The following is a 14,715-nucleotide window of genomic DNA, read 5'->3' on the forward strand; positions in this document are numbered from 1 at the left end:
AAGACTTAAAATGCGCAGTTCAATGTTTAATCTCCAAGGCAAACCAGTGGTTAGAATCATTTGTAGAAGAAAAACCAAGTGATCATTCCTGTGGAGCATACAAAATTCACGTCAAACAGACGATTCAAAGAAAACAACAACAAAAGCGTTTGCCCTCATCCACAATTTATATATCCTAAGTCTTTGTAGCATGTGCATATGGAGCATCTGTGTTGTGATAAAAGAGCAAAAAGGTAAAAATGGCAGCAGACTGAAGTTGACCCAAATCATCTAGATTGGTTTATCAAGTGCAGAGACAGCAGAGGAAAAGACAAACATGTATTCTGACTTAAGACAGGCTCTGCGTTTAAAATGAGCTTCATGACTCAAAAGGGATCAAAAAGACAAGTTACATCATTCTTTGAGGTACGTGTGACAATTACAGACAGGCCAGTACGAATCTGCAGCAGGCGATGTTGAAATCTTGTCAAATTTAATAAAAACCAGTAACTGGGTTAAGCTGTTAAATGATATGAAAGTAGTGAGCGAAAATGAGCAAAAAATGCGAACCTCGGTTTGTTAAAGACCCCAAATGTCTTCCTCCATTCTAAGTGGCTGCTGTGCATTTCCTAATCATTAATCTATTGTGGGGTCATTAACATTTTGAGAGTTGCTGCGGTTGCACGTGTGTCACTGACCCACCCGATCAAGCCTGCCATGACCTGGGCGACTGAGAATCAACACGGACACTGAAAAATGTCAACCGACCACTCGTTTCAGCTCTAATTCTAACGCTTGTTTCAAGTGTTTTCGTGAAATAACGACATCAAGATACTGAAGTAAAGTCATACGGACTTTAATGATGCTTCTGTTGCATCGGCCTTCTTTGTTGACTGACTGTATCATGTGGGGGCTTCATGTGCATTTCATCTTCAAATATCTATACAAATGTAATGTAGGTCCTTAAATATGTCAGTCAAGGAATACACAACAACAATCATATCACCAATGACAAGCGATAATTAAAAGTTTTCGATTTAATTGAAAAGCTGCCCTGAATTGAGTTTGATTTGAAACATTTTCCTCTAAAAACATCGTATCTGATTGATAGGAAGTATTTTACCCGACTGAGTAACTTGATAATTAAAAAAGTTAAAACGCAGGCATCAAATTTACAAGATAAACATACAGCCGATTGCACCCAGAAATATGCTATACTACTATACATGATGTATGTTTGCATGTCACGTGACAAGCTTCATCATCGAAGAGTTACCGTGCACAGGGTCTCATAAAAGCCATCTACTCTCGAGCCGCCCATGGCACAAAGGTGCAAAGTGTTAACTGGCAGACGGCCGAAATTCAACCCTTTCCCCACTTTCAGGTCCCCCACCCCTTCAAAAATCCTTTCCCCGTCTGTGCCCTCGACCTTGGCCAGAGTGAGGTGGTACCGTGGGTTGAAGGAGTGCCTGTGGAGCCAGCCCTCTTTCCTGTAGGCCTCTTGCAGGCCGCTGTTGAGCTGCTGGAGGTGAAGCTGAGGCTGGGGGTCCAAGTACAGCACTTTCCCACTGAAATGCTTCAGCTTCACAGGAAAGGACAGGGCCACGGGCGGGTTGCGATCCAAATGGGCGAACTGGCGGAGGATCTCTCCAGCGGCTGCCACCTCAGCTGGGCTGCGCAGCACCAGGAGGCACAGGGTGACGTGAAGCTTGGAAGAAGTGTGCCAGTGAGGAGCAGAGGAGGGTAGAAGGGCGGTGAGCTCCTCCTGCAGCTGCTGGAAACCGGAGAGGATAGCAGGAGTGTTGGCCCTGAAGGTGATGAAGTGCGTTGGGCTTCTCTTAGGGGGGCGTCCACCACGCTTCTCTTCTATCTGCTCCAGAGGTTCTGATGGATTCTGGCTCATCTGTAACGCCCCGACATAACTCAGTGCATGAACATCAGCAAGGACATATATCGGGGGGGGTATGTGTGTCATACACACCTGAGTGTCTTCGTTGCTTTCCCAGCTCTCTTCCCATTCAGCCGAGGGGTCCTCCTCACCTTCCTCCTTTCCAGACAACTCCTCTTCTTTTTGTGACGACCTTTGCTCTGTTGAAGCCTGACTTCTAAAGTAGAAACAGGTAAGTAAGTTTAATAAAGACTGAAAACCAAGTCGTCCCAATGGAGAGAAAAAAAGTCAATTCTGACTCGCTAACTCCATTTATGATGCAAAACCATATTTGACCATTATAGGAGCAGGCAGGATGCCTTTATTCCTTTATTTCTCATCCTGATTCTGCTTTCCTCACAACACTAAAACAGCCTCTGAGCAATCCAGTCGATAGTGGAGGATCAGAGTTAAACCCCCCCCACCCCTTATTACTACAACCCCTCTACGTGTTCTGCCACAGCTCAAGACCCTCTGACTTCTCTTTAGTTTTTTTTCCCGTAATTTTTCCCATATTAAGCTTGGTGCAAGTTAAAGATCAAAGACGAACAGAAACACCAGACCCTTCTGCAGCCTCCTCTGCAACACGTGTTCCCGGAGACTTCTGAGAAACCTTTCCTCCGCACTCTGAATTTGCGGAGTCACAGGTGTGAATCGTCTCGTTCAGCTCGTCTCCCTCCAGATGTGTGTTCTTGCTGTGAGCACAGTGCTCCGTTTCACACACATCCTGCCCACCAACAGCAGCTGCCCGCTCTTCTGTTGTTTTAACGTGGTCGGGTTGCTGCTCTTGGGTTTGTGTGTTTATTTCTACCAAAAGAAACGGTTACGTTCACTCAATGTGACTCCATACAAATATATCATATGTACAGCGCAGTGAGACAGAAATTATTACCCTCTTACCCTTTACTTCCTCCTCCCTTCCAAAGGGGGGAGCCAGAGATTGACCTGTGGAGCCAAAAACCCTGTCAGTCCTGCTGTGGCGGTCCCAGACGCGCTGTCCTCTGTAGGAGAAGTACTGGATCCTGTGTCTGGGCAGGGCCAACTCAACTGAGTAATCACAGTCACGAGGGTTGATTTCCCAGTTGAAGTCACAGAAGGGGCGCTCCAGCACACCAAGGAAGCGATCCACATAGCCCACGACAAATTCTGATGCATCAACTGACGAGTCCCAGAGGATGCGAGAGATCACGTCATCCGCCGTGCGCATGCGAGGCTTTTTGTTCACCTCTGCCGGGGGAGAAGAGTTTAAACATTCTGATGTAAAGGATCAAAATTCAAATACAAAGTTTCTTGGTCTCTTAAGACAACTTTGTCTTCATTCAATGGCACCATAAGCTAAATGAGTGAAGAATCACCTCTTTCTTCATCATATTTTGGCTTTGCCGCTTTGTTGGCACTGCCTTTTTTCTTCTTGTGCTTTTCCATCTTCCCTCCTTCCTGTTTGTCATCCGTCTCAGGAGCTACAGCCCCTGAATCATCCAGTGATGGGTCACTGAGAAATGAGAGTAACGGCAGTGGAAAAAATGTCAAATCGTGCACATAAAACATGAGTAATGAGATTAAACTGTTGAGTCGAATAACCCAGACATATTTGACATAGCTAAACCTTTGTGTAGAGGTAAGATATGAATCGGATTTAGTCAAAACTAAATATCAACCTCTGGCTGTGGCAATAAGAGCAGAAACAGGCATTACAAATTGAGAGAAATATATATTTACTTAAGTATGTACGAGATTTGTGCCAAAATTCTATTTGAACATTTCTAAGGGATTATTTGAATCCTAAATGCAGCTTAGAAACACTCAGTAAACAGCAACCACTTTTTCAGACAGAGTTAAACATCAAGGAGGTCATTCTGGGGTGATTAAAGTTGAATACATCTGAAAAACTCAGACCTTGAGTATCTTTCTCGTGACTGTGGTGAAATAAAAGTGGGGACAGCAAACCTGTGAGATAAGCGACATCTGTGGCCAAAGTGACACTTTGACATCATAAAAAACTGGCACACTTTGGCTCTGTCCTCGGTCAGCTTCTCAGACTCTGTGAATGACAGCGAGGGACACAGGGCAGGGTGCGTTATAAAGAGACTGCACAAACCGATCAGGAAAGCAGGGGTCTGTTGTTGGCTCTACGCTTGTCACCCTGGAGGAGGAGGTGGAGGAGGACAGGACGCTGGCAAAGCTGCCGGCAATCATGGAAAATCCCTCTCACCCCCCTCCACAAAACACTGGACAAACTAAAGAGCAGCTTCAGCAACAGACTCATTCCGCTGCTCTAAGGAACGACACAGGAAGTCGTTCCTCCCTACCGCAATCAGAATTTTGCACATTCTACTTACCTATTCATATTCATTGTATATTATTTGTCCCATTCTGTGTTTTTATTTTTTCTACCTCTGTATTTTATTGTATTCAAATATACCGGACTGCTATGAAGATCGATCTATCTATCTATCTATCTATCTATCTATCTATAAGCCCAATAAAAGTCTGTAAAGAAAGTCATGCATTCTGTTAGTATGAGCATTCAAATTGTCAGGCAGTCTGTGGAATGAACTGACTTACAGATGTTTACTCTGATTAACAGTGGCCTCATCACTCAACAGGTGATGGAATGCGTTGTGTCAGTCTTTCACAAACATGCAGTAATTTGCCAACACCATCCCTCCAGTCTGATAATAGCTCGGAGACAGAGAGAACTAAAATAAAGGGAAGTGTGCCAAAAGTACACTTATGTCAGGAGGTGTGATTCCTAGTCATCTGCCCTTATCTATAATTCTAAAGTATTAGAGAGTTAATCTGGGACACATTTCCATAAAATATAAGCCACGTAACAGGTGGCAGTGGCTCAACACATGAGACTGAAATGTAGGGAAGAGGTTAGGGTGTGGTTGTCTAAACGCTCACAAACACTTGTCACCACGCTCCCTCCCATACCATTAAGAAACAGGGAGACTAAATGTAACTCATGACCCAATAACTTCAATTATTAGCTGTAATGTTGGTCTATCTCAGTGAGATTACAAGTTCTGGGGAAAAACTGTCAATTTTGTGTTCTTTGGAAAGTGTTTTTCACAATTAGAATCCAGTGATACGAGTGGGAGTCGAAGCAGACAGTAAATCTGTTTATTCTCAGTGGGGCCAGTTTTAACTCTCGACTCATTTACTAAATAATCCAGTCCCAGCTCTGGACGAGAATTCCAGCAAGATGTGAAGAAATTTGGCTACCGTCCATTGCATCCCCTCATTCCACTCCGCTTTGCATTGCAAGGGGCTCGAGCCACGTCATTTACCAGAACCCAGAGGGCTCATAGTTAGAATATGTCTAATAAGCCTTTAACTGGCTGTGTTCCAGCTGCTTTTAAACATGCTGTAGTGCAGCCTGTCACTGAAAAAAAAAGGAAATCTGTTCTCTCAAACTATAAGCTCATTTCAAAATAACCATTTCTGTCTAAAAGAAAGTCTGGTGTTTGTTTTTTTTTTTTCAACTTCAGATATTCTGAGAGAGACACAGCATCTGTGAAAAGTTCCTCTTTTGATCTAAATCTTGTGCCAGTACGGAAGCAGCTCCTCTTCTTTTAATGGTCTTTTAACTGCCGATTGAGGAAACACTGCTGTTTTAGACCTGTCTGCAGCCTTTGATACAGTGGACACAGCATAATATTCTGCTATCAAGATTTGTGTTGGGAGTGTCGGTATCAAAGACTTATCAAAGATCTCTTTTAAATTCATATTTATTGAGCTTTTATTGTATTTATAGTTTATTGTCTCTTACCAGTTTTGGGAAGCACTTTGGCCAACTTTTGTTGTTTGCTATATAAATAAACTTGATCTGACTTGACATGCAGACTGAAGTCCATTACTGATTTCACTGATGCAACTCACCACAGTATATACTTACATATCTGTTTCAAATTAACTTTGACGCCTTTAGAAACCAATTTGACCAACAGACAATAAAGAATAAGTCCCAGTAAGGGTAAAACTGGTAGTGATTTACCTCCTGAGGCTTTCAGCGTGTCTTTACTAGAGCTGGAGTCAGTTGGAGCACCAGCATGTGGATCCATTGTGTCAGACAGGCTGGTGGGTGTCAAGAGGGTCCCATCTCCATCTCTCTGGTCCTCTGCTGAGCTTAAGGGAGCTCCTGGTCCTTCTGAAGCCATGCTCAGATATGGAAGGCACTTTGTGTCACCGTTGTGTTTTATTTGAAATGGTTTGACCTGTCAGAGTGAGAGATAACCATTGAAAAGCCCTGGAAAATCCAGCTCTGTGACACGGAAATAGCTAGTTAGCGACCCACAATGTTATAAACCGGTCGTAATTTGCGTCTCTCAGGGATAACACTGGTCATGTAAAGGTATAATTTTTTTTAAAAATACCCACATACTTTAAAGCCAACGGAAACCTATTCTAAAGCAATCTAAATTCTTAAAGCTTTGGAAAAATAACGCACCTAACTTTCTGGAACCTTTGACCTCTTACTTGTTGCCATAAAAGGGATTGTGGGTAATGTAGTTGTGAATAGTGTTCCTTCGAAATGTGCCCTTGGTGTGTTACATAAAGCCCGATATTAGCAAGAGGAAGAAAAAATAGAAAACATATACATTTGCTGAAATTTTCATCAGTTTAAAAACCATATATATTTTTTACTAAAAGGTCAAAATTTAAAGAAAATTAGCACGGCTGACTACCCTGCGTCATTTGTGCTCCAGCTCGTGACTGTACGTCATGTGACACTTCTGTTATTGTTAGCTAGCTGCTGAGCAGGGAAGGACAAGGTGTTGAAACTGTTTATTTACTCATTTAGAATGATGGTTTTTCGTTAAACGGAAAATTGGATTTACTTTTACACCACTTTGCTTGTTATGTTTTTAATCTCTACGTGTGATGAATGTCCTGTGAAGTAGTATTGAGCCCCAGTCATCTGAACTTGGCTTTGCGCTGAAGGTAAGACTCACTGACTCTGCCAGTTGTAATGGCCATATCTAAAGCGTATGTAAGCTTGTAATGCCACACGTTGGCCGGAAACAAAAGTGACCCACTGATGCATATTTCCATCTAAATCACTCACATTCAGTGTATTTTACATGTGAAAAATGTGTTATCTTTTTTTTTTTTAGATGAATGCTCTGGTTGCTCTGTGTCACTTCTGCGAGCTCCATGGCCCTCGGACACTATTCTGCACGGAGGCGGTGCACCCTCCATCCCCAGACCCTTCATCCCAGGCAGGGGCCCCGGTGCCGGGGGACAGGGACCGAGACGGTGACCGGGAAGGCGAGGGACTGACCATGAGGGCAAACAGCTCCGCGACACAGAGAGGAGAGATGTGCGAGGTGAGTGGACAAGTTGAGGACCAAATATCACGTGATCGTGCTGTCATTTTTTTTCTTTTTGCAGATAATGTCACACTCTTGTCATCCACCTCAATATGTTCACAGGGATGCCGGTCTCTTCCTGCGTCTCATCCGGGCTTCGTGAGCATAGATGATGAAACAGGCATTCGCTTCCTGAGCCATCAGCACCCCAGGCAGTCCCAGCTTTTCAGTGTGGTGCGCCAAGCTTGTGTGCGCAGTCTCAGCTGTGAGGTAAACAGCGGCATATACAGACTGCCTATGTGTGTGTCAGCCAGATGGCTCACCCTCTAAATGAGGTGTCCTGTTTTCCCTCTTTTGGTTTCAGGTGTGTCCTGGGCGTGAAGGGCCAATTTTCTTCGGGGATGAGCAACATGGGTTTGTGTTCTCACATACCTTCTTTATCAAAGACAGCCTGGCTAGAGGGTTCCAGCGCTGGTACAGTATTGTTATGGTTGCCATGGACAGGATCTACCTCATCAACTCCTGGCCTTTCCTGTTACGTCACCTTAAGCTTACTATACACTGCCTGCAGAGCACAGCCCTAAAGGTAGAGTGTAAACATGGACATCACACGGCTTTCCTCAGTTTGATCAAATAAATGAATTAATCCATTTCACCCTGTACACGTGTATTCATGAGGGATCCTAATGTCTCTGCGTCGTCTTCTCCATCAGGTGTTTGACATAGAGCAAGGAGTTTGTCCCCAGCGAGCTATGAGGATGAACAGTGTGTTTTCACCAGCGGTTTTTCCACACCAGCGTAGTGGCAACGCGGCCCGATCGCTAACTTCTCTTACCCAACATCCCAACCTATGGGCCAGCTTGCACTCCTCCTTCAGCTGGTGAGTTGATTGACACTCTGTCCCATGATGTCAGATAATCTGTTTTCTCCATTTGGCTGATTTGTAATTGCGCACCTGCTCACTGTGACTTCACTTCCAGGTTGCTGAAGGCTTGTGGTAGTCGTCTGACAGAGAAGCTCCTTGAAGGGGCCCCCACAGAGGACACCCTGGTACTCATCGAGAGGCAAACAGGTAAACATGTTGCCCTAAATTAAACATGATTTTCAGCACTGTCCTGTGGCACAAATATTTACTTTTGCCTTACTAACGTCACCCTGTAAGTGGAAGAAAGGTGAAGACAAAACATCGACTGGTTACGTAAAATCAGAGAACAAGTGATATGAGGATTTTTCTGGGTAATGTGTCAGACTTAATTTCCCTTTTGGGAATGTTTGGCGTCTCGATGATAAATAATATCAGCAGGTGTTTGCACAATGTGCAATAGTTTTGTCATAGTGAGTCTGAAAAGTTTCCTGAATGTGAATCACCGGGTCAGTCAGTACAGTCTCGCTCCAGCCAGAAAAACATGAATCATTTAATTATTATGCACAAATATATTGCCCTTCCTGAGAGAGTTTACACAATTTTAGTTGAGATTTAGTGATTAAAAGATTTCCGGATGAAATTCCAGGTCCTGCACAGCGCTCAGGCTTGGAATTTTAATACCGTGTTTCCAAATATAAATAGTTCAAGTAAATGGAATTCTATAGCATTTAGTATCACAAATGGCTATACATGCTAAACAAATGAGATTTAAACTCAAGATAGTAACAAATCATCATTTGGATTAAGAAAGCTAATTTATACAAATAAGTTCAAATTGTGTTTTAACTAAAATTAATCAACTGCTTTTATGTCTAGGTTAATGTACGATTACTTGACACTACATTAAAAGTCTCTGTGTGTGAACACACACAAACTCCACGTACCAAAACAGGGTAAAAAAAACAAAGAATCATCCCACTTCCCAGCTCAGTCGATGCTGGTATTTAGCAGAGTTGGAAACGATTGATTGGCATACCAAATCGTTTCTTAATGATTTTATTCAATGTGATGTTGAAAGCAAAAAGAATGTTTCACAGACGTCTGATAAACAGTCAAAATGATGCCCTCAAAGCGTATTAGAAATAAGTTATATTAAACATGGTCATAGGAAAATAAAAGCATGTACACAAGGTATTTAAAGAACAATCACATCATATCACTCCATTTTCTTTTAGCCTTGTCCCTTGAGTACAGAGATATTTTTATATTATATTATATTATATTATATTATATTATATTATATTATATTATATTATATTATATTATATTATATTATATTATATTATATTATATTATATTATATTATATTATACTCAGAGACATGTCATAATTCGCAGAATTAATCCATCCTTCTTTGTTAGGAGGTTTTATGTCTTTTCAAATATTTTTTCATAGGATTGCAATGACATGAAAGACGAACACAAAATAACACCTTCAGTGAAGTATTTGATCTCTAAATGAGACCGTTTGCATGTGAAAAGGGCATTGTTGGCAAGAGTGTCCAGAGAGGACAGGGCTAAGGAAATGTGAGGGTGCTGGGGAACGAGGGGCCTGCTCTCACAAGCAAAGCAGTCTTTAAAAGTCTGATCTGAAGTTTGAATCAGTTTCAGGGACGTACAAAAGCATCTTTGACTTCCCTCTCTCTGGCTTTTGATTAGCGGTAAATACTGAACAGTTCAAACGAGTCTGTGTTCTGTCTTTTTCTGGGAGGATTTCTTGCTGCACAGCAAGGAAGGTCAGTTGTGACAGATAGAAAAGAATGATGAGGCATGATTCAACAGTGCCTTATCAAACTCAGTGTTAGCTGCTGATCTGCCTAATGCAGCTAAACTGTCTGGGAGATGCTGGAACATACTCAAGATGGTCAAATTCATCATCAGAAGGCACTGATCTTCCTGTAACTTCACAGTATGAGTCCGTTTTAAGGCTGTTGTGTTCTTCATGTACCGGGATTTCAGCAACGGAGCATCTGGACCTGTCAAGATAAAGAAAAGAACATCTGCAGTGCTCTCCTCCTCCAGTTTGGGATGTGCTGCATGGATGAACATGTTATTGAGAGTTAGTTTATTTATTTTTACTCAAAACAAATGTATAAGCGGGCGAAGCTTGGAGACATTGTTGAGTCACTGGTCTCTAAAGAAAAAGTTTTGAGACTATTAGGTACCCGTCAAAGGGAGCCCTTGTGTGTGTATACAGCAGAATCTGTTGGTACGATTAGCTGTTCCTTTTGCTTCTTTTATTGACTTGAAGACTGAAAATAAATCCGAGAATCTCTAGTGTGTGATGGTTGTGCTGTAATCAGAAGTTGCCCAAAAAACTAGTCCAAAACAGCTGAAATGATCTCCTGCTAACGATCGAATAACAATCATGAAAGAGGACGTATCTGGTGAAGTTTGATTGTAGCCCAGTGTTCTTTCACACATCGTGTTGCCGAATCGTGTGAATCTCAAGCTTGAGTGACATTTTCATCCTGTTCATCAGCTCCATCACCAGTGATTTATTGTGCTTTAACATGTGTCTGGAGATGCAGTTCTGGACCTGAACGTTAAAGTTTGGTCTCGGGTAGGTTTTGGTTGCCGCTGGGGTGAGTGATTCCTATTTTAAGACTCCTTGGAGTTTATGTATCATGGTGTAAAGGGAGAAGGTAGAAACACACACATTCTCACAAGGTGAAAACTACACTAGCTAAGTTTAAACTGTTTGTTAGACTCAGCTGATTCATTATGTTGAGGAAGCTGCTTCATCATGTGCTGGTTTGTATGACCAGCAGCTGATAGATGTAGGTATTGAAGTAAGTCAAGAGATGAGATGATTTATTTTGGAAATGAAGAATGAGTGGCATCATGTGCACATCACATCAGGCTCTAGATATGGAGTGTGATGCAGAAACGTCTCCCTCTGATCATTAAATCATAGTCACGAGTGTCTGCCAGAAAACATTGTTGTTAATGTTTTGTTTTTTCTAACGTCATTCTTTTGTCTTCAGAAGAGCAAGAAGAGGAGATGAGCTGCTGGGAGGGAGCAGAAGGAGGCGGATCAAAGTCGCAGCGGCACCAAACCGAGAGCAATTATGGCCACGACTTCCTGTGCGACGATTCAAAATTAGACGAATTACCTGGTCCGAAGTTTAGGTCGTTAAGGCATTTGAGACAGGTAAACTTGACCCTTGAACAGTGGAAAGAGGGAACGGAAAATTGGAAAGACTAGAGAAAAAAGGCAAAAATACAGTTTCTGGTTTACTGTGTTCGTCTGTTACGTGTGAGTTAAAAAAAAAAACTAATTCATAAATAGATGATTCAAATAAACTTTGGTCGGGTTACGTTCAATTTCTGTGAGTTGTTTGTTTATGTTGCAGGTCCTCGGGGCGACTGACTTTCGGCAGCTAGCGTGGCACGTGCTCATGGGAAATCAGGTCATATGGAGAGGCGCAGACCCCGGGCTCATCCAGTCAGCCTTTACAGTGCTCAAGGTACTTTACTGTCCTGGAAATCCCTTTCTACTCCGAGATAGTTTAATCTTGTTGTGGGTAAGCATGAATCACGACAGGGGCCAGGCTAGTTAAGCTACGGAATGATGTTTTCCATTCGTTTAATCTCATTTGGGGAAAATAGTCTATATAAAAGGTCTAAACACATCTGTTTTATGTTGCCCAAGTTCAGAGATTACTGATGAAAGGAATCTATCGGGGGGGGGCTTTTAGATCTTTACATTCTTTCTTAAGCATTGTTTGTAACCTGAGTCTTTGTTTTGTGTTGCCGTCAGTCTTTGCTCCCAGTAGGCTGTGTCCGCTCAGTGCCGTACAGCTCTCAGTACGAGGAGGCCTACAAATGCAACTTTCTGGGTCTCAGCCCCAACGTGGCTGTCCCAGCCCACGTCAGCTCCTCGGGTACAAGCCTGTCTCCAGGTCTTAGTGTGAAACTTCAATGTGAGACATTGTTTGCGAAATTGGGACCATTCTGATTTTTCTTCTTTTACCTTTTGTCGGTTTGTCGCGTAGAGTTCTCGGTGCTGGTGGATGTCTCCTCAGAGAGAAGCTGTCAGGTCTCAGCTGCAGGTGAAGACGATATCGGCGCCCTGCATCAGTTCACCCTCAGCAGTGCCAACACACAGCCTACAGACAGGGGTGAGTGCCCTGTGTTCACTGTGACTCGAGCTAACTTTCATTTAGAGAGATCACATCGTGCATATTTGCTTTGCTTGTGAAATGTCTCGTTTGTAGAGCGGTGAAGTCACATTAATTTCTAAAGCACGTTCAAAACAACCAGCGTTGAACAAAGTGCCGGACAGAACAATAAAAGCTCATCTCTTTTCCGTCCTTTATTCCCTCCTCATCTCCTCAGTCCTCTGTCCTCCTGCCTGTGACCCTGATAGAATAAAGCCTTGTATAAAACAAGTGTCTAAACTAAAAAACTTGCTGTTCTGTCAGCAAGTTTTTCATGTAGCTGATGTTGAGGCCTGAACTATGAAGTCTTTGTCCGTCTTTCACAGGTCCAGCTTTACTGAACAAGCTGGAGGTGGCTCTGTCTAACGAGAACTTGTCTGTGGACGTCGTGTCTCACTGCCTGCTGTGTTTGAAGGAGGAATGGATGAAGTGAGTAAAACGTCCTTCATTTTTGGTAAAAAGTCAGCTGGAGGTTTAAGGAAGAGTTTGATGTGTGCCTTAGGAAGCCTTCTCATTATAAATGTTTACTCTTTTCAGTAAAGTTAAAGTGCTGTTCAAGTTCTCCAAAGTGGACGGTCGTGGGAGGGAGGACACCCAGAAGGTTCTGGCCCTCCTCGGTGCCACGGGTCCCGGCGAGGAGGACAACGTTAGGCTGCTCAAGTACTGGATGACTGGACTCAGTAAAACCTATAAGAGTCATTTAATGACGGCAGTCCGAGGAGGGGAGAGGAGCCCCAGCCAGTGACAAAGGGAGGAGGAGGAGCAGATGAAGGGATAAAGAAAAGGGAGCTGAAAAGAGGGGGACTTTATGAAGAAAGGAAAGTGAAAGCAAGAATATCTAAATGTTAAACGAAGCAAACGGGAGTCCTTTCATGGGTATTTTTGTTAACTGTCTGGGACTTTGAGCTGAATAAAAAGGGACTCTGAATAGATGACAGGAATGATTTTGCTCATCCATTATTGTCTTTCTAAATAATGAGAAATCTATTGTGTACCTGACTCTGATGATTATCCTGAACAGATTAACACATGGAGTAATTTTGGATAATGCACGGGGGATTTTGTTTTTGTCAAAGGGTATTCTTGTATAAGAGTTTTTCATACTAATATGTAAAGTATAACTTATTACAAAAAGGCTTTGCACTTTGTTTACTCGTGCTCATGTTTTAAAATTGAATAAATGAAGATCATCTGTCATCTTTTTATTCTACAATTGGCTCCATCTTGTGGTGAAAGGGAAGAACAAACGTGAGTGACAATGAAGTGGAGGAGGAGGAGATTAGTATTTCTCAACCAGCTCCCACTCACTTGTTTGAGTGGCTGTCAGCCAGCAAGCCCCAAGTGGTGTAAGACAACACTTTTCAGGTTTTCTTGTGTCCTGTAATATACAAAATGGTTGCATAACGAGGCCCCGCTCCAACACGGCTGGCCACATCAGCAGGATTTTGGCTTCTTAATGAGCCAGTCGCAGACCGATCCACTGTGGGTTTTTTCCAAACTGGTTATTTGAGCCTTTTGCTTTGCTGAAGTTTGCAGACTTAAGTCAATAAAATTTACCAACATACGGCTTTGTTTAAATCTGTCAGTTTTTTGGGTTGTTTTCCCCCTTGACTCGAAACTATGCGATGAATTTGCAAAAAAAAAAAACAAGGTCAGACTTCTGCTCAAGTCCAAGGACTTGGAGGGAAAATTAGGTTTATAAATATTGGGTTGACTTCAGCTTTCCTTTTGGAAGGAATATGGTCACTAATAGTTTTGTTCCTTATGCTTCTCCACACGTTAACTCAAGTCTGGATTTCATTTGGAAAGTTGCACCGCTAAATTCACAAATAAAATTTGTGGCAGTTTCACAAATGAGTTACATGTTTTCTCTATTTGCAAGCGATGCATGAAACAGGAAGACAGCACAGTGACTGGATATTTATATCCATCATTACAATGCATGGTACAGGTCAGGAGGTTTTAAGTTGATGAAGCCTTGGGGAGTGTTGCAGTTGTGTACGCAGCAAGGCTGCTCTCCATTTTCCATTTCCCCTCAGCATAGATGGTACTTTGGTAAGATGTCCATTGTTCTTTGGCTTGTGTCCAGAAATAACTTGCAGAGGAACAGTTTGTTTTTGACACAACTTTCTTCTTCCTTCCTTTCTTCAGTATTAACCCGTCTTGACACCTAAATGAAAACCAAAGCAACACAATGCTTCACATAGCCTGAGGGGACAGAACGACACATTACAGACAGGCTGATGGCAGCTGTGCACGACACTGAACATCACTATCATCTGTGAGGCTGTTTTCAACAGAAATGACTAAAGAGAGCTGTCACACTCAGAATGACTTGCAAGTTCTGGCGAGTGTAATGTTGCAATCCCCGTTGGTGAGTTTGACAAAGAATGGGATTCTTGACTGA

At 42.6% G+C, this 14,715-nt stretch overlaps 2 protein-coding genes across 3 annotated transcripts; one reads left to right on the forward strand and one right to left on the reverse strand.

Annotated features, from left to right (window-relative positions):
• Positions 1-13: 13 nt before the first annotated feature.
• Positions 14-6,491, reverse strand: leng9 (leukocyte receptor cluster (LRC) member 9). Its single transcript, XM_072394143.1, has 8 exons — positions 6,360-6,491; positions 5,907-6,126; positions 3,854-3,947; positions 3,262-3,398; positions 2,807-3,133; positions 2,470-2,713; positions 1,961-2,084; positions 14-1,882 (listed from the first exon to the last, which is right to left on the reverse strand). The coding sequence occupies exons 2-8, from the start codon at positions 6,067-6,069 to the stop codon at positions 1,241-1,243; spliced, it is 1,731 nt and encodes a 576-aa protein (XP_072250244.1). The 5' UTR covers positions 6,070-6,126; positions 6,360-6,491; the 3' UTR covers positions 14-1,240.
• A 107-nt stretch (positions 6,492-6,598) lies between these two features.
• Positions 6,599-13,870, forward strand: flcn (folliculin). 2 transcript variants are annotated; one of them, XM_072394145.1, is made up of 12 exons: positions 6,599-6,853; positions 7,027-7,239; positions 7,345-7,491; positions 7,586-7,807; positions 7,935-8,101; positions 8,202-8,293; positions 11,136-11,299; positions 11,502-11,615; positions 11,909-12,032; positions 12,144-12,269; positions 12,635-12,737; positions 12,846-13,870. In XM_072394145.1, the coding sequence occupies exons 2-12, from the start codon at positions 7,027-7,029 to the stop codon at positions 13,051-13,053; spliced, it is 1,680 nt and encodes a 559-aa protein (XP_072250246.1). In that variant the 5' UTR covers positions 6,599-6,853; the 3' UTR covers positions 13,054-13,870. The 2 variants fall into 2 exon arrangements, with proteins under 2 accessions (XP_072250246.1, XP_072250245.1); XM_072394144.1 differs by having other exon boundaries at positions 6,600-6,853; positions 11,133-11,299.
• Positions 13,871-14,715: the final 845 nt, after the last annotated feature.

The sequence above is a fragment of the Leuresthes tenuis genome, unplaced genomic scaffold, assembly GCF_036924035.1.
Source record: "Leuresthes tenuis unplaced genomic scaffold, fLeuTen1.0.hap1 SCAF_10, whole genome shotgun sequence".
In the NCBI taxonomy this organism is placed as follows: Eukaryota; Metazoa; Chordata; class Actinopteri; order Atheriniformes; family Atherinopsidae; genus Leuresthes; species Leuresthes tenuis.